The sequence below is a fragment of the Vanessa tameamea genome, chromosome 13 (genome assembly GCF_037043105.1).
Source record: "Vanessa tameamea isolate UH-Manoa-2023 chromosome 13, ilVanTame1 primary haplotype, whole genome shotgun sequence".
Taxonomy (NCBI): domain Eukaryota; kingdom Metazoa; phylum Arthropoda; class Insecta; order Lepidoptera; family Nymphalidae; genus Vanessa; species Vanessa tameamea.
In genome coordinates, this window is record NC_087321.1 from 7,502,917 (window position 1) to 7,523,657 (window position 20,741).

A 20,741-nucleotide genomic window follows, 5' to 3' on the forward strand; every position below is an offset into this window, starting at 1 on the left:
CTATAACTAAGAGAACAAGAATATTTACGGTTTAGGATATTTACGGGTATTATACGCTGTTAATATATTTTAATGGACATTATAGTCCGTATCGAGCTTTTTTCGTTCCTGATACGTTCATACTGTGATCATGGAATGAGACGGTGCAGTGGGCTTTAATGATAAGCTACAATGCCAATTATTTACAATGCTACCCACCTAGCATACTATTCAACGAGTTATTTTAAATTTAATTTATTAGACGTCTTGAATGAATATAATATTTATAATTAAAATATTGTCGTGCGTAGAAATATTTATGAAATTCAACGTTTATTATTTCTTTTTCATATGTTAAAGAAAAAAAGTAAAATAATTTAAATGTAATTTCTTTATAAATATGATTGACATTCTTATTTTAATTTAGAGTACATAATTTATCTTTATTACGAATGCATCCATTTCAAAGGACGTCATTGATTCTAGTTCTTCATTTAGAAACACTAGATGTCGCTTTAAGTATAAAATATTTAAAAAATATTTTTTAAGCACATCGCTACTTATTTTAAAATATGTTTAATTAAAGTCGATATGTACTGGACTCTGTAAAAAAATTGAGATCAGGAATTTGTTATACATAATCTAAAATAATATTACTCGATAAGACATTGTTATCCAATAAGATTCCGTTGGTAGGCAAAACAGGAAAGTCAATACGCCTCGAATTATTCGCTTCTTTAGTCGCATTATAGGCGAACTTCAATTGACGTTATAGCAATTTGAACTCTATTTCAACCGCATGTGCTCTTTCAGCTGAGTGTGGTTCCGTGCTTGTCGCGGTCAGTCGGTGCCGGATTAATTCCTCGTGTTGTTATGGCTCTCGGTAGTGAAGTGAATGATGATAATACTACGAAACAATCTACGCAAAAAGTGAAAAAATGTCCAGTGACCAGTAGTATAAGCGAAAAAAGTGGTGGCGAGAATGTTAACAAAGGTAAAGTTTCGAATGGTCATGCCCTCAGTTATGTAACATTGGAGTTCGAAATGAGTCTGAAAATATACAATTATATATTTAAATAACATCAATTGCATTCTGCAGTCATGTGACTGAAAGACATGTGATCTAATATTTTTTTCTATTTGTCAGAAACATTTTTATAAGCTGTTTTTTTTAAGAGAATTGATTTTATTTTTATTGGCAATAGCCCCGAAATTCATGTTAAACATTGAAATTCATATGCATGCTACCTATATTATTACGCTGTTTTTTTTGTAAATCGAGAATTTTTCCAAGACGTAAAATCATTACACAACATCTTTTAGATATTACATAGTACCTATCTCGTTCAAATCAATGAATGTAAAATGTTATGACAGTACAAGTAATGAAAGCAGTAGAAAGTACTTAATCAGCGATTTTTTTTAAAGATTTTTTTACATATCAGTTTACTGGTGATTTAAGCTAGTTTAAGGTGGTTCTCATTAAGGTTAGAGTAAATGGAACAAGTTACCTAGGCATTACACGAACATGCCATGCAACATACAAAGATATTGAACTTAATGATATATTTAAAATGTTAATTTAATTATGACTACAGTATAATATCTAAAATACATATATTAATTGTACATTCATGAAAATAGGTCAGTGTTCTCTGATAAGAATAATTAGATTCTCATTTCTCACTGATATAAAGTTATCTAACTTAAGAATTAATAAAACACATTTTCATTTTTTTTTATTTAGCCATTTAATATATTAATTTGCATATTTTTAAGCTAATATTTATTATTTTATTCTCACCTAATAATTTTAGTGTTAAGTTAATTAAATTACATGAAAAAAAATCATATATGTGTATATTATTATTTGTAGTTGGATACTTTCATACATTGTCTATCAATGTGTCTTGAATATTTGTAAATTAAAATGAAAATTTATATTTTTTGACATTATACTATTAAAATATCTCATAAGGTCCATAATAACAGGTGAATTACTTCTACTGACTTTAGTGTCCTTTTTTTTTAAACATTTTCTTGATTCTAATTTGACAGATTTGTAAGATTAATTTTAATATTGCTATTTTCATAACAGATCCAGAAGTTGTCTTCTACAGTTACTCTATTTCTAAACATATATAGGAAATCTGTCTGCCGATGCTATAATGTGTTCTAAATAAGATCTTGTTAATACACCTACTACCTAAAACTCAAGATCTAGTACCTACATCTGCAATGTTATTATTATTAGATTATGATATAAAAAAGTTAATATTTTATTATATTGTAAAGATATATCACGGAAACACTGTAAAAGCACATTATTTTAAATGTTGATCTTATACATATCTAACAGAAAAATATCTATTATATGTTGTCAGTAAAGTGTATTCCATTTCATCCTAATGGTATAATTGTTTTTAACTCTCAATTCTTAACCTATAGATGTATCATGAGTATGCCACTAATGTCATCCTAATCAATTAAGACATATGTTTTACATGTGGGCCTCATGTGTGACAAGGTGACAACTTGAGGAGTTATACATATGAGAAATTCTCTCCCAAGTTGGAAGGGTTTTTTTTAAATGATCTATATTACTGCTTTAAGGAAAGCAAACTTTACTAACAAACTAAAACTTTATTAGAAATTGGATCAAGTATATTCCATTGCAAAGTGTAAATTTTTAATATTATTAAAAATATTTTAATATTTTATTATAAAATGTCATGGCAAAGATTTGCCTTATGACGTATCGTCGTTCGCGAGTTACGAGTAATTAATAAGAAACACGTTTTTTTTACTTGCAATTGAACTTATTGCACCACTCAAAGAAATACACAATTACAGTTTTGTCACAATGTCCACTAATGAATACATATTTCTCAGAGCAGCCTAAATCAAATAATGTAATCGTCTTTGTACGTAATTCGACCGATTTTATTACCTTTCGAATGTTCTGGGATGTATTTCCTTCAAATATTGATATTTAATTAAATTCAAGTTGTTATCAATAAAGATTTTTTAAACACTTAAAATGGTACATTTTAATAGCCTGTTTCTATCTGTTTTTCAATTTCGTATTCTCAACCGAGAATTTTTAAAGTGAAATAGGTAATTCGAAATCTACTATCCCATATAATAAGCAGTCACAGGAAGTAACTATATCCTTGCTAATGTTTGTGCTTAAAGAACTTAAGGTAGAACTTCATATGTAATTTGAACTTATGTCTGATCTCTAGTTACAGTGCATACACAGGTTTGTATTGCCAGAGTCAAGAGTTTAATAAGACAGTGTAATAGAGGTACCGATTAATAATTCATATTCATACAAAGTCAAATAATAAAGATTAAAGAGATGCGTTTGTGTGACGTATACTTTAGAAAATGAACCGACCTTTGCGCGGTGTCTTCGATAGTAACGGTTGAGATCATTAATTCCTATCACTAGTCGGCGTAGTCCTATCAATGTGAGTTCCATGGATTTCACGCTATATTCTAAAAACTATGAAAACATTGTTCTATTGAAACGTGTATACCGTTTCTAGAACAATATTTTATATTATCATTTCGTGCGACTACGCCCTCACTTACAATGAGGCGAACTTATAAAAGTGTAAAATTTCAATGGGTAGTTAAACAAAATTGTGATGATATTATGAACGTATAGTGGATGCAATACTTACTACATATGATGTAAAAGTTATGAGCCAGCCGACTTATTAGTTTTAATTGCCCTTAATTAGCCTTATAAAAGCTATTTTACCTATTTAAGTGCAATAATTAATAATATAAACAATTATTTTTCTAGAATCTAGTAACATCGGACTCGTGCTATTGCAATCGTTATTGAATGAAGTGCCTATTTAGATCGGTTTATTAATATTACACTTTAACTTATTTATTGTTGTTACGTTGTAAAGTGAAGTAGTGATATTCAATACTGACTTAGGCTATGCTATGTCAATGTAATTAAATCGATGTATGTACTTTGATTGTAACTTGTTTAACAAAACAATAACTAGGCTTTCTGTACCTGAAATAAGTCTTTAAAAATATATTGATCATTGGAATACTTAATACGACGGATATTATAGAAATGAAAGTAACTTAAAATGAAATCAGCAACATTTTTTTTTAATTTAACGCATTAGCTGGGAAAAATTGCGTTGACAGGTCTAAGATTGATAGGACTTGTTATAGTGTAAACGATAAGATTTTATGTGTGATTCTTGCTTTAGTGATAAGAATGTTATCGGTTCTAACAACAAGGGTTCAACGTTGACAAAATATTTAAGCTATTCGACGCTTTTTAACTACTTCAATTAATCAGTTGTTTTACTAATTTAGGTGTAAGAAATCTGTTTAAAAAATACGTATGCATTCTATGAGTATTTATGTAATACGTAAAGAATCAAAGATATTCTAGTATATGTCAAAAACTGGCAAAAGCAATTTATGTGATTTTAAAAGCCCATTGTTTCAGATTTTATATCATATCGTTTTATAATGGAATCATTATAAAACTGTATTACATTATGGTCTCTGTTAGTAAATGTATAGTTGAAATGAACGGTGCTTTTAATTAAAGAATTAAAGGTTACATCGTGTGTGTCCATTATACAAGAATGATGCATGAAACTTCGTATGAATTATTTATTATTGTTTTATTAAATTGTTGCACATGCATAATATATATATTTGTAGTTGAAGATGTAAATGTTGGAACTCCAGTGACCGTTAGTAGTCGTGACGAACTAATTTGTATATAAAGTAGACGTAAAGTGACACGTCTTATGAAATTTTGAACATAACTCGCGAGTCACAGTTTTTGTAAACTAAACGATTTTGACCTTTCATCATAATAGTTACAAGTTTGAGAATATGTTATTCCATGAACGACATCGAAAATGAAGAAAAGAATTTTCTGTTGTCGAACTTTTAACCCATTCTTATTATAACATTTGTAGGAAATGTCTTGGCGTAGATTTATAAGGTATTGTAGATTTACAATCTAAATATTCCTTAGACAAAAAGTAAAGATATTGAAATTGTAAAAAATTAAACCATTTGCCTAAAATGTAGACATAAAAATATCGAATAATGTCGTGGAATGAAAACTTAAAAAATTAAACATTGATTGCTTAGTCCGATCGAAGAAGGAATAAAGATAAACAATCTTTAGATTTACTTATTCAATACAATTTGCTAATAGCTATTCTTGACTGATACCAACTGTACTTTTACTTTTAAAATTGGTCGATATTTAATAACGCCTTTTTTCGCAAATCCATAATGAATGTCATAGATTATTCAAAGTCTTGACCAATGAGATCGCGTCAATCTGATGGCACTTGTTTTTGGTTGGAATATGCTATATTATTTTATATTATGGGTAAAATAATTCATGTTACAACTATGGATTTCGAACATTGTCTCCACGGAAACGTCTAAGTTTAGATCTTAAATATTATGCTACAACGTTTTATCCAAAGCAAACAAAGATAAATAGATCGTTTAATTATTAGTAGTAACAAAATATTATGCAAATTATTGTTGAATAATTTTAGAGAAGAACCTTGGCTAAAAACTCTGAAGGTAACATAATTGATCTGCTTCTTTATAGTAAACACTAGTCTACATAAACCTTTGTAATTGGAGACAATACACACAAAGAAAAAAATATAGTATTTTTGGGCTAGGAACCTTCTCGGGCATACTAGGAACAACTTGCCAAACTATCATCAAAATTGGATAAATGGCTTTAGAGCGTATAGAAACATACAAACATTCATTTTTTATATAGAATATGACGTTTAAAGATAGTTACTATTTAATAAAATACCCGTATTGAAGTCTTCAAGGTGTTTAATGATATAAAGTATTCTGGTAGGAAATTTATGTTAAGAAATAATTTGTAAAGAATTTTAACGTAAATTTCTCTTACTGACCTTGTTTTCATTATCAAATTATTCACGGTAAAACTTCGATTGTTTAGACAATAAATAAAAAATAAATATCTGTATAATGTCAATCTAACCAAGTGCCAGCATCGGCGTGTGGCCAACCGACAAAATTCTGGCTCGTCTTGCGTAACGTCATTTAGCGTGGTCGCTATGTGCTTTGGACATAATATGATATTGCTTTATTGTTGCAGTAATGACCCTCACTATTTACATCTCTGCGGCTAAGAGTAATTAAAGACGAATTGTAAGAAATTAAAAGACCTGTTATCGATTTCTACATATCCTATTAGTCTTCAGATAATCACAAACATCTCTCATGTCTTTGTTCAGTCCTAATTGATTTCATTCAGAAGTTAAATGGAAAAAGTAGTCTAGCAAATTAATATATGTATATTCTTCAACAATATAATACGTGAAAATTATAATTGATATAAAATATGTTTATATACTACCTATAAGTGTTATTCCATATCTATTCGTGACTTTTGCTCACATAATAAGCTTATTTAACATAAATTACAATAAACTATATACGTACTTGTTGATAAAACGTAAATAAGATATTGTACGGTAAAGATAAAATAAAGTTAAAAACGTATGGAAAAAAAATAAACGTCATGACCTATTTGTCAACGCTTCTCGTAAATAATGTGTCAAAATTTATTTAAAGTATTTTTTATTAAAGTCATAATTTATTGCTAAATTGATTTTTTAAAGACTCTATCTAAGAAAAACTAAGGCCAAGGAAAGAAATAATATTATAACCTGGCAGTTAAAGGTTAAATATTCAGGGGATCGGTGCGAGCGCAACGTGGAGGTTTCTTTGCATAATTCATCGATCGGTAATGTTCAGGCCGTAAGCAACGACATACTGTTTATCTGAATTCAAAATCAACATTTACCATTATGCGGTTTGACGTCAGAAACATAAAAAAATGATAATATGGGATAGTTGACTTAAGAAAGGTTGGCTCTTTGTGTAAGATAGAGATTGAGTTGATAAATAAATATAGACCAGCTGTCAAAGAGTGTCAGGCTTTAAGCTATATAATAACATATAATAATAAATATAATAACATTTTGTTTTAAATTGAGAAGGATACCTTACAAGTTGGTTTATTTATGTCTTTTTTATACACTTATTTCTACTTTGCGAACGAAGTACAATCAATCTAAAAGCAAAACTACAAGATAGCGTCAGTGAGTCGCCTGAATTTTACAAGATATATGACCTTCTACTTGTGAACCTTTTAGATAGATTTTTTGTAGTTTATTGCTTTATAGAACAACTCATTCGGGATCTAATTATGGGTTACCCTTTATCCGACTCTCCTATTCTTATCCTACTCATATGTTTAACAGATTCAAACAAGCTGCAAAAAAATTATCTAGATTTATAGCAAAATTATAGGTTGCAATAACGTTCAGAATACTTTGACTTTTCTTTTTAAATTAGACTAGCCGACCCGACCCGGCTTCTCAACGCTGATTAGGTACAAAGTGTAGCCGACTGGTTGAGAGATTATTTTTGTATGAGTTTATTGATTTACACAGCGTACGCTATGGAAGCTCTCAGACGGCCCGCTTTTAACACTCACAAAGGAAAAATATCATAATAACTATTTAATTTGCATATAATTTTTATAAATATCTAAACTTTAATCGTGAATTAACATGTCTATTGGTGAAAAGGATTGAAAATATGAATTCCCGTGATTAGCACGAAAGTACGTACAGATATATTTCAATTGATAATATATTGTATAGATGCACTTACTAGAAATGATTCTCTAATATGTTATAGAGCTCATCTAAATTTCCGTTGTGCGCGTTCGTTGAACGATAGCATCCACGCGCAAGGGAAGAAATCGTGTCAACGTCTGTTTATCAGGAATTTTGATTTAATATCTGGCATGGGCGCCTTACCTATGTTATCTTGTTTAGTAACGGCGACGAAGATAAAATCAACATTTCGGTTGATATTTTTGCTTATTCTTGCATGATATACGCTTTTTGTAATGAGTCGTGTAATTTTTAGGACGCTGTTTTAAAATGAGCCTTATTGTTTCTCATTATCTCTATGATGATTTTTGTTTATCTCTCCTTATCGTATATACGCAGTTCACACCTACTTTTAAGTTCACGTTGTTAAATTGATGATGAAAATGTGGGTCAAACAAATAATTGAAAGACGATTTTATTATAAAGTCGAGCTCATTTTTATTTAAAGACGTAAAAAAATGTTTAATAAGTAAATGATAATTAAATCTAAAAAAATATCTATACTATAATTCACTTTTGTTTCATTAAAGTATTAAAGTACATCTAACTGAACGAACGTTGGTAGCGTCGATGGCGTCTATTGTTGGCGGCATCCCGTAGCCATCTATTATTGACTCGTCGCTGGAGATATTTGGCGTCTAGCCAGCGCTGACCACGTGTTCACTAGTCACGGGACGAGACATGCGTGCTCGATTTCTGATTTGCCTCGAACTTCGCTTTGTCCGCTACTAGTATGACTTTAACTCAAAAATCAATCATCAACTATACTTCGTGCTTGTATGATATGTTTAGTTATAGAATAGTAACGGTAAAGAAATAGGAGTATATGAGAACTTTATATATTTTGACTCATAAATATAGTTAAACACTTATCAACAAAAATGTTGTGATGTAATAATTCTATTTGTAATAAGTATTTTATTATAATAACATATTAACATGTTTTCTTTTTATTATTAGCTGCTAAAACCGAGAAGGGGAATAAGACAAAGAAAGAAATGAGCGCTAGTTTAAAAGCAGTAACATGTAGTAATGGTCACGCTAGTACTCCAAACGGCCGCGCCGATGACGAAGGCGGTGGTGGAAACGGCACGTTGCCGCGTGTCTCCTACGCAGCCGCTGCACGTAAGGCACCCTCGCCGCAGACTAATAACTCACCCCCGCAATTTCCGCAAAACACAGGTTTGTTTCTAAGCAACATCTTAATCAAAATAAAATATGATATTACTATTTCCATGAAGATGACTTTTAAGTACTTAATAACTACTTGCTATTACTTGTTCGTTAACAGATTGTCCTAAATCAAAGACCAGTAGTGAAAAATCATTGCAATCTAAATCCGGCAATTCCACTACTCAAGTAAATGGAGAAAGATCGTTATCGAGTGATGACGATAATAATAAAGATAAAACGAGTACCAAAGAACCAATTATAAACGGAACTGAAAATGTAAATGTTGTCAATGGTGACCCAAAAAATGTTTCAGATTGTGATATTAGTAGTAGTGATAATACTAAAATAGTTTCTAATGGAATTAACAGTGATTCAGATGAAATTAATGATATAATTTTAACTCCAGAGTTACCTATAAAAGTTATTGATCCTAAGACAGTTGGTAACAAGAAAAAGGATAAAAAAAAGAATAACTCTTTGGAGAAAAATAAGGAAGTCGAAAAGAAAATGTCTAAAGTCGAAAATATAACTGAGGATAAAAAAGATGAGAAAATCGTAAAGAAATCCGAAAATGAAACTGACAAAGCAAAAGACGACACAAATACAGTCGTTAACGGTGACAAAGAAAGGGAGTCTTCACCGAGTGAGGATGGAGATGAAAAGAAGCGTGATGCTGAAGTTGTGTTTATACAGGATATGGGATTCACTGTTAAAATTGTTAGCCCACGAGCTGAACCATTGGATATTCAGGTAATTACAAAATTAACTGTATTTGTTTTGATAGGAATATATAATATTTTATATGTGAATGAATAAAACTTTATGTTTCTTCAGGTTTCAAGTATGGAGCTTGTACAAGAAATACATCAAGTACTTATGGATCGCGAAGACACATGTCACAGGACATGTTTTTCGCTTCAATTGGATGGTGTAACACTAGACAATTTTGCTGAATTGAAGAATATTGAAGGCCTCAAAGAAGGTTCAGTAATAAAGGTATTACACATTCTAATTTTTAAATTCAATAAATGCATTTGGAATTTACACTCATTTAATTTAATTTAATTCAAAAAAATAATATTTAATTTAAATTTTATAGGTAGTAGAGGAACCGTACACGATGCGTGAAGCTCGGATCCACGTACGCCATGTGCGTGATCTCCTCAAGTCTATAGATTACGTTGATGCATATGCCGGTCAAGAATGCAGCTCCCTTGCTTTTCTGAATGTTATCACACAGGGAGATATACTAGGTATTTATATATTTTATATTTGTTATATTTTTATCCATTCACATAAAAAAGTATTCATCTTTATTCCCAATTATTACATTGATGTGCAATGTGTCAATTGTTTGTCAGAAAAGAAAAAGTCTCGTCCTGAAAGTGTAGACTGCACCCCTCCCGACTACATAATGCCTGGTAGCACAGAGCGGCCCCTATTGTCCCTACATCCTGGGCTCACTAAAGAAAACAAGGCTCCACAGTGCTTAAAGGTTAGTATAGTTTATTTGATTAGATAACAAGCCATAAATGCAGCCATTGTTATGATGATAATATACAGTAATTATTTTTTTCAATAGGTTCTAACAACGTCGGGCTGGAATCCACCGCCGGGACCGCGAAAAATGTGTGGCGATTTACTGTACCTTCATGTCGTTACACTGGAAGATCGCCATTTCCACATAACGGCTTGTCCGCGTGGTTTCTACCTCAATCAGTAATTATTGTTTTTTATGTTAAAAATAAAACAGAAGCTAAGATGTGTCTACACCTAAAGTAGACTGACTGTTAAAGTCATGTTTATTCTCTAAGGGATATGTACTTGTTCGTTACAGATCCACCGAAGAAGTGTTCAACCCTCGCCCATTCAACCCGTCCTTACTCTGTCATTCCCTAATAGAACTACTTAGCATTGTATCTCCCGCGTTCAAGCGAAACTTCGCTCTCGTACAAAAAAGGCGAATGCAGAAACATCCGTTTGAAAGAGTCGCCACGCCATATCAAGTTTATCAATGGGCGTCGCCGATGCTGGACCATACGGTTGACGCTATCCGAGCAGAGGACAGTGAGTACAACTGTATACGATATGTCATATCGTTGCTTTTACTTTAATTGCTAATAAAACGTCAACCGATATTATTTCCTGTTCTTAACAGTCACTGATTAACTATGGTATCTTATGCCATCTTTGAAGATTTATACTTGAAAGAAAAATAATTAGTCGCAGTGACCTGCTTACTGACAACCGAAGAGTATATGCGGGCTCGATAACTGTACGTTTAACCAAGTTCCCTTCAAATGCAGCGTTCTCCTCGAAGCTGGGCTACGAGGAGCACATCCCGGGACAGACGCGCGACTGGAACGAGGAGCTGCAGACCACGCGCGAGCTGCCGCGCGCCACCCTGCCCGAGCGCCTGCTGCGCGAGCGCGCCATCTTCAAGGTCAGTGCCCCTTCTCGAGCACCGCTGCCGGTAGGCATGTCCAGTGTAGCGCTGTCGACATCCGAACTGGGCTAAAAATAGCTTAGTCTTCATTAAACTCGAGTGATTAAATCCTGCCCTCATTGCTTTCGATGAAAACGTAAGGTACCGCCAAAACGTAAACATACCATAAGTAAAATAAGCATTGGAATTCCGTAAACCATTTCATGGACTGCTCGGTACTGTCCAGTGAGAAACTCAAAGGATTCTGAAATTAAATCATTCTGGTTAAAATACCAAATAAAATATAAAATAGCATTATACCTTCTAATAAAAATTTAAATTGGATTCTTATTTCGAATTTATAAAAAAATAACATTTCTTAATTTTATTCGAGTTCGGGCAGGACGTCATTTACTTATTAAATTGTTATTTTACTAGGTGCACAGTGACTTCGTGGCGGCGGCCACTCGCGGTGCGATGGCCGTGGTCGACGGCAACGTGATGGCAATAAATCCGGGCGAGGAGCCGAAGATGCAAATGTTCATTTGGAACAATATATTCTTCTCGCTCGGCTTCGATGTTCGCGATCACTACAAAGACCTCGGCGGGGATGCAGCCGCTTTTGTCGCACCGGTAACTACACCACTAATTAATTTAAAACATGTATATATATGATGTATGTAATTTTTTATGAAAAATATATGATATTATGGGCTCTAGGGTGTAAATACTCTTAAATCGATGTCGATAATCGCTTTTAATTTGTGTATCAAGGCACCACAGAAGGCTTAGCCGAGGCGCTCCTCTGGCCTTAATATGAGTATATTCCGTGGCTACGGCTCCGTGGCCTACGATTGAGTAGAATGTGTAGACGTGAGCGTTCCCGCAGCGCAACGACCTGCAAGGCGTGCGCGTGTACAGCGCGGTGGACACGGCCGGCCTGCACACGCTGGGCACCGTGGTGGTGGACTACCGCGGGTACCGCGTCACGGCGCAGTCCATCATCCCCGGCATCCTGGAGAAGGAGCAGGAGCAGAGCGTCGTCTACGGCAGCATCGACTTCGGGACCACCGTGCTCTCGCACCCCAAGTATATGGAGCTGGTGAGTTTGCATGCTGTTGTTAGATGCCCTCATTATGTATGAAGTTTGTCTATTAACTTCGATTACAATATGCTTTAACGAGCAGCGGATGGTATACCCCAAATCAATAATATAGGTTTATTCGTTCGATCGTTTATGAAGTTGTGCTTCTATAATTAAATGCAATTAAAATGTACAATGTATCATATCGTATCGAGATGCCACACATCAGAAGATGTACGAATTATTTGGCAGAGCACCATAGTGCGTTACCCGGCGTTCAATTGTAAAAAGAAAAATAAATATAGGGTTATAATTTGATTGCATGACTCTATTTTTATTTTACATTTAAATATATGGGCTGGGAATAAAATATTATATATAATAAGATGTATTTAACTTAAGTTTTTTAGACAATGCTCTTCAACAATCTTTAATGTTTTTTCTAGTTAAGCAAAGCCGGGCAGCAGCTAAAGATAATGCCTCACTCAGTTGTGAGTGCGAATGGAGAAACGGTGGAACTATGCTCCAGTGTTGAGTGTAAGGGCATTATCGGCAACGATGGGAGACACTACATTCTGGACCTTCTGCGCACATTTCCTCCTGATGTAAATTTCCTGCAATGTAAGTTATTCAATTATTTATATATTTCATGTTTATTGTTACAAGTATATTGTAATTTTTTTTTGTCTACATATAGATAAAAATTATTTATAGTTATGTAAAAAGTATTTATTTTCTTTTCCAGTGGACGATGATGATTTAAGGGAAGATATCAAGTCTATGGGCTTCCCTATTATACATAAGCACAAATTGTGTTGCCTTAGACAGGAATTAGTTGATAGTTTTGTCGAGTAAGTAATTTTATATAAGCAAATATGAGTATAAATTTAATCGATTTTTTTTCAATGAAAATACATATCTAAATTTTTGTTTAGGGCACGTTACTTTATGTTCATACGCTACGCTGCATTCCACCTACAACAGTTAAGTGCGAAACGACAGCGCAAGACTTCAGAACAAAAATCGATTGAAGCTAACAAAGAAAATGATAAAAAAGAGGCTAAAGAGACTGAAAAAGAAACTAAGAGGGATAATAAAAGCCAAGAGAAGGAAACTAAGGATAATAAACAAAAGAAAGATAAGCTAGACACTGCCAAAAAAGCCGAAGCCAAGGAAACAGAAGCAGCCGGGAGTGCGGAGACAAAAGAGAAGGACGATGAAATATTGCTCAACGAAAACTATTCCGAAATCGATACTGATGTAGCGAAGAAAATAGTGGAAAGTATAACGGATTCGATATGCAGCGGCGACAAGCCAGAAAATGATTGTGAGTTCATTATTTATTAATAAATGCCTTAAATAGACGTTGATCATAAGAAATTTATTAAACACAAATGTATTTGATGAACTAATAACATGAGCGCGTTTTCAGCTGGAGAGCGTTCTCGGGCTGTGGTAGCGGCGGCGGCTCGGGCGGTGGCCTCGCTCAAGGAGTCCGAGTTCGACGTTAGATTCAACCCCGACGTGTACTCGGCGGGCATCAAACACGCCGCCACTCCGGAGCAGCTGGCCAAGCAGCGCCACCTGGTCAAAGAAGCCGCAGCCTTCTTGCTCACCACACAAATTCCTGCCTTTGTAAGAACTTTTATTAGCACATCGGTCAATATTAATTGGTCGAAAATTTACAGTAATTATTGCCTAATAAAAATATAAAATGTATTGATTCGAAATATTAGAAAAATGAGGCTGAGCTGGATATCTTGAATTGATTACAATGAAATCCAAAAAAAAATCTCGGTATTTTTAAGTTTGATATGAATTAACAGTAGAATGTATACTATGAATGTTTTATTTTATTCAATACTAGTTGTCGCGACTGTGCTTGCGTTTTAAAGGTTGGTCGTCAGGTGTTTGGCAATAGTAGGGAAATTTCATCAAACTATTAACTGATTTTACCATGAAAGAGTAACAAACTAACAGATAGACGAGAGTTACTTTCACTTTTATAAGAAAAGTATAGATAAGGTATGTGTTTTTGTATAATGTATTTGTTTTCTCACTTTATACACTCCTCCATTTAAATATTAACTTGTTAAATTACCCCACCGCCCGCGTTACTTTCCTAACAAAAGGTACAAAGTTTAACTTCACGTATTCATAAAATCAAAATCAAAGCATTCTTTGTTCAAGTAGGTTCATAGCAGCGCTTTTGAATCGTCATGTTACAGTGTAGAATAAAATGTAAAGCTACCACCGGTTCGGACATTAGATCCTACCGAGAAGAACCGACAAGTAACTCGTGAATTAAATTTATAAATATAAGGTATTAACCTTACCATGCAATAACACTATGAAAGTAACCAGACGTTAGTAACCGGGCAGTATCGTCATCGCTCAATTGTGTATGGTGGCGTGCGCGCAGGTGCGCGAGTGCCTGGAGCACACGTCGGCGCCCATGGACGGCGCGGGGCTGACGGAGGCGCTGCACGCGCGCGGCATCAACGTGCGCTACCTGGGCCGCGTGGCCGTGGCGCTGCAGCCGCACGCCAGCCTCGCCTACCTGCACTCCATCGCCGTGGCCGAGCTGCTGCTGCGCGCCGCCAAGCACGTCTACACGCCCTATCTGCAGGTTGCATTTTGTACTCCTTTTGCTTTCTATACTTATCTATGGTAACTTTTTTTACTATGTGTATGGTTGGTTTGTAACGATTTAACGCTGTATTGATTGTTAAAATTATTTCCTTAAATATGAAATAAATATTTTCAAAAATAATTATGGATGATATAATCGTATAATTGTTATTAGGGTTGTGAGGCCATGTGCACGGGCGCTGCGGTTGCACACTTCCTAAATTGTTTCCTCGGAGCTTGCCAAAACCCCGCCGCTAGTGTCGCCGAAGCTCCAGCGAAGGCAGGACCGCGGTCGAGAGGGCGCAGGGCTAAGAAAACACATCACACCTCGCCCTCTTCCCCGCCACCCTCGCCAGACTGGCAGAACATCACTCCCAAGGCGTTGTTCGCACAAATTAAACAGGAACTTAAGGTTGGTTAATTAAGCAGATAATTTGAAATTTGTTTTATTACATATGAAATTCTTGATTTCATTAACACGATAATATAATACGATAATTTTATTTCATGATTAATTTTTCAGGCCTACTGGGGCTATGAACTCAACGCTGAAGGCATGGATGTTGTGATTGAAAAATACTCCCTTCAAAAAATATCACTGTTAAGGTATGTTATAACTATATCTATATCTCTCGAATGTATATATTTATATCTCGAAAATTCTAAAATGATATAATTTTTTTGTCCTTTATTTATTTCAGGTCATTTGCATTAAAAGTTGGGTTACAAGTATTGTTGCGAGAGTACGACTTTGAAAGTAAAAATAAAACAACATTCTCAGGATCAGATATTATGAATATTTTCCCCGTCGTCAAACATATCAATCCAAGGGTAAGAATATTTTATATGTGTTCTATTTTCGTTTAGGCGGATTTCTCTTTGATTTAAAATAATAATTCGACTGTATATTTCAGGCATCTGACGCGTACAATTTCTACACAACGGGTCAAAATAAAATCCAAGCCGGCGCAGTGTCCGAGGGCCACGAGTTGATAGCAGAGGCTCTCAATCTCCTAAACAACGTGTACGGCGCCATGCACGGAGAAATCGCTCAGTGCCTCCGCATGGTGGCTCGTCTGTGCTACGTGACAGGCGAGCACAGGGACGCCATGGCCTACCAGCAGAAGGCCGTTCTCATGTCCGAGAGGGTCAATGGGATCGATCACCCCTACACTATCACGGAATATGTGAGTATAAAATTACACAAATGTATTTTTTCTAAATTTGTTCATAGTTAAATACAATCTACACCAATGATTAAATGTTTATATTTTATGGTCTTGTAACTTAGTAAAAATTTGGATTGATTCTTGAAAAAACGAAATGTTATTTAATTCGTTTTTCTAATAAGCATTTTCAACGAGATACAAAGTAAATATTAAGATACCAGTTTGTAATAATATTTTATAATCAAATAGATGTTATACATTTTTTATACATTATTTATGTATTTTATACTTAATTTGATATTTTATACAAAAAAAATACCGACTATATCAGAAAATACTTTAAAATGAATTTAAAGGGGTTTTTGATATAGATACTTGTTTAAGAGTTATTGAATATACGTTTATACTATGATTGCTATTTTTTTAGTCACATTTGGCGCTTTACTGCTTCGCTAACGGACAAGTGAGCACAGCCCTGAAACTGCTGTATCGGGCTCGCTACCTCGCTCTTCTAGTATGTGGTGAAAATCATCCAGAGATGGCTTTATTGGATGTAAGTACTCTTATCAGTTAAAATTGTGTTGGTTTAAAATTGAAAGGGAAGTAACAACTATAATTCCCACTAGTTTTATATGTAATTTATTATCCTATTTTGGAGGAATTGCAGGCAATTTTTTAACCATATATTTTCCATATGCATGCTTAAAATATACCTACTTTGAGCGATGGCTCAGTTGATTTTTATTAAATGTAGTCTAAATGGTATTATTGAATTTTCTGTAAAATTATCCAATTATTTACATTTATATTTTTTGAGAACACCAAAAAATAAATACGGGCGCTACGTCATTTTAAGTTTGGCAGTTCTTTGAAATATCAGCGATTCAATTGAATCGAATCGAGTCGTAAAGTTGTATCTGTCCCGGGCCGCGCAGAGCAACATCGCGCTGATCCTGCACGCCGTGGGCGAGTACGAGCTGTCGCTGCGCTTCGCGGAGCGCGGGCTGCGCGTGACGGGCGCCACGCACGGCGCGCGCTCGCTCAAGGCGGCCGTGGCGCGCCATCTGCTGGCGCGCACGCTGTCCTGCCTCGGGGACTTCCGCGCCGCGCTGCAGCACGAGAAGGAGACCTACTCCATCTACAAGCAGCTGGTATGCCCACTATATATATATATACAGGGTTATTGGTAATTCGACGTATTCCCGTTAGGAGGTAATAGGGGTGACTATTTGCGATAATTTTAACCCCCATATGCATTATGCAAAAGTAAACCACTATTGAGTTATCGTGTTTTTTAGATTTTTTCAAAACAAGTCAAAAATGCAATTTCAAATTTTATTAAAAAAAGAGTATCAATTAAAATCAATTTTTTTCTTCTGATTTATAAAAACGATTAAACACTGGATATTTTTCAATATTTAAACAATAATTATCGGTCCAAATTTGCGAGAAAAATTAAAAACAAAAAAATCATTATGAAACTTGTTCTGCAGATTATTTTAAAAACATAATCGTTTACTTAGTAAAAGAAAAAAATAAAAAATATATTGAAGCAATATCGTTTTCGGTATCACCCCTATCACCTCCTAACGGGAATACGTAGAATTACCAATAACCCTGCATATCTCTCATAAATTACTAAACTACTTCATGCATGCATCCAGCATGGACAACTTACAAAGGATACACTCGATTAATGAATACCCAGAACAAAAACTCTATTCTACTCGACCTGAACCATGTGTCTGGCAAAGTAATAATATAAAAATATTAAATTACGAATACAGCTAGGCGAGAAACACGAAAAGACCCGTGAGTCTTCGGAGTGCCTGCGCCACCTTACGCAGCAAGCGGTGGTGCTGCAGAAGCGGCTGGCGGAGGCCTACGCGCGCGGACACCACCACCCTGCGCCGCTGCACATCCAGCCGCCGGCCATGGCCTCCGTCATCGACATGCTCAACCTCATCAACGGCATCCTATTCGTACAGATAAGGTAAACACACCCACACATTTTGCTCAAGGTTTTTCAGCGGTTGAATCTACGTACATTTTATTAAATATATTTGAATCGAAAATTCACCGTGACTTATAGACAAGTTGCTCTCAAAGAGTAGAATTAACAAGAAAATTAAATATCCAACACTATAAAGAATCAAGTGTAAAAATGTATATGACGTTAGTTTATACAAATTAAGAATGTAAGATTCAATTATTGACCGCTTAAAACATTATGTTACACGTCGCAAGTGAATACAAATCACTTCGATCAATAAACAACGTGAAATTCCATATTTAAAATATTAGAGTTTAAATTTTTGTTGAAATATTTACTTTGCTATTTAACAACACTACTTTTAGAAAATAAACGTCGACATATAGCGCTGTGGATGCGAAAATGTAATCGTATTATTGATTACAGCCCTCAAGACATAGAGCAGTTCAAAGCGGAGATTGAAAAAAGACAGTTGAAAGACTTGCCGATACCGGGCTTAGCCGAGGCGAGCGGGAATGAGAAGAGCGAGAGCGACGAGCAGGCGGCCGTGCTCAAGGACCTGAAAGACACGCTGAACGGCGCCGAGAGTTGAAACTAGAGACAGCTCCACCTCGCCCCATGTTCTTACTTTACTTTTACGGCCGCTCCCCACTTAGTGCGTGAATCACGGCGCGACTCAAAGCTCCACGCTCCGAATGATTCGCGGTAGTTTCACGGTAAGGGTCGCTTGGCCAAGATGAACGTTAGAGTAGCTCACTCTGATTATTTATATATACTATAATGGGTTTACCTTACATACCGTACCCTATAAGATGGTCTGGACTAACGAATGGATCAGAGATAGAAAGTGATATACGATACCGTAAAATGAAATATGCTAAACTACGCCTGAGTGGAGTCTATATATGTCGCGGGACCCTTCCCGGCTTTCGCAAGTGATTCACGAACTAAGTGTAGAGCGGGGTTTACGATTATCAATCGATCATATTTTATTGTTCCTTAATGTCGAGGTATGCCGTAGTGAATAGTGTGCTAAGGTTTGATGTAGATTTTTTTTATTAGTCTAATTTTGAGAATATCGTTTCGATCAAATATGTATGATTAAGTTTTATTTTATAAATCGCAGAGTGCAATAATTTCGTGCATGTGCAATCGTTTGAATGTTTTGTTCGAATCGCGCAGATTGGTCTGTTTCGGTCCACTCAGTAACACGGACACCCAGAGTAGTGCAATTTCTCGTAGTGATAATAGCAATAAGTTTTGGTTGTGAGTCCGAGACGAGCGCGTCGCTGAAAATTTATACTGGTGCTACTGCCATCTTGTCCCTTTCGTTGATGATCACTTTGAATTGTTATTACTGAGTATTATTCATTTTTATTGCGGGATTATTTTGTTGATATACCCAATAGTTTATAAATTCGTTTATATTGTCATTGAAATGTAACACGATGGATGAGGACCAGTCGCTGTATCGATTTATAATTTCCGAATTCGTTAATTTGTTACGACGAGCAAGGACGCTTGAATGAAAGTCACTGAAAAAACTGCCTTAACTACTCTTATTTTTATCTCTCAAGTTAGTGTTTTAGTGCCATATATGTAGTAACGTTAGGTTGTTGGTTATATTTCTGTTAGTCTGTGATACGCAGTGTTTATCATTGAGATACTTGCTTGCTCGTTCCAATTTTGCTAATTAATAAAAGTAATATATTTAAAATCCTATTTATCAAACTTTGAATATGAACTTATTTGTGACAATAACCCAAAAAATCATGTAAAAAAATCTGGTATGTGGCCAATAACTTTTGTGGGATGTCAAAAGCTGTAATTATTAAAGAATCTAAATTGTCGTGATTTAAAATACTATGACACCTCTTGTACTATATTGATTTTACAGAATTTCAAAAACTAATTTTGCGCCTTTTGGACTTCAAACGTTGACTCAATGCATTAACAGACCAGCGCTAATTGTGTGTATCTCTGATATAATTTATTTTCCGAAAATATACTTATTAAATGTATGTTTTTATTTTGTTGAAATGAAAGAGAAATATGCGCAATTTTCTTCAAAACATGTTATTTATTTTATAATAATAGGATGAACTGTTATGAATAACACTTTCTGGGTGTCCTTTTTTTATAAATTTGCTCCCAAAAACAAAATTGAATGAAATTAAAGCAGTCTGTTAATGGTTTGGGTTCCAAGAGTTACAATTAGATTAGAATGAATATTTGCGTAGGTGTTATAGCGATCCGTATGCCCATGTTGAAGTATCTTGTTGTTTACTTACTATATCCGTGTGTACGTAAAGTCGGGCATCATTATTCCTAATGTTATATTTAAAATTTAAGGAAATTGTTCGATGTTTACGTGCCTAAACATACAATAATGATGTTGTTGTTACATTTCTCTAACAATATAACGATCATGTAAATACGGCGCTGTTCGTAGTGTACTAATATAATTCGTTTTTAAATAACTCTAGTTTTATTTAACCTTTAATTAATACCTATTTATTTTTAAAATTTTAACACA

The 20,741-nt window shown here is 34.6% G+C and overlaps 1 protein-coding gene across 1 annotated transcript; it reads left to right on the forward strand.

Annotated features, from left to right (window-relative positions):
- Nucleotides 1–688: 688 nt before the first annotated feature.
- Nucleotides 689–20,685, forward strand: LOC113403328 (clustered mitochondria protein homolog). The gene is made up of 24 exons (XM_026643833.2): nt 689–973; nt 8,691–8,912; nt 9,022–9,653; nt 9,738–9,899; nt 10,003–10,156; nt 10,265–10,398; nt 10,486–10,622; nt 10,741–10,970; nt 11,210–11,346; nt 11,767–11,961; nt 12,218–12,430; nt 12,859–13,033; nt 13,158–13,263; nt 13,348–13,739; nt 13,845–14,047; nt 14,835–15,041; nt 15,219–15,455; nt 15,567–15,649; nt 15,745–15,874; nt 15,958–16,230; nt 16,640–16,765; nt 17,148–17,363; nt 18,000–18,205; nt 18,632–20,685. Exons 1-24 carry the CDS (start codon nt 853–855, stop codon nt 18,795–18,797), a joined length of 4,857 nt encoding a protein of 1,618 aa, XP_026499618.2. The 5' UTR covers nt 689–852; the 3' UTR covers nt 18,798–20,685.
- Nucleotides 20,686–20,741: the final 56 nt, after the last annotated feature.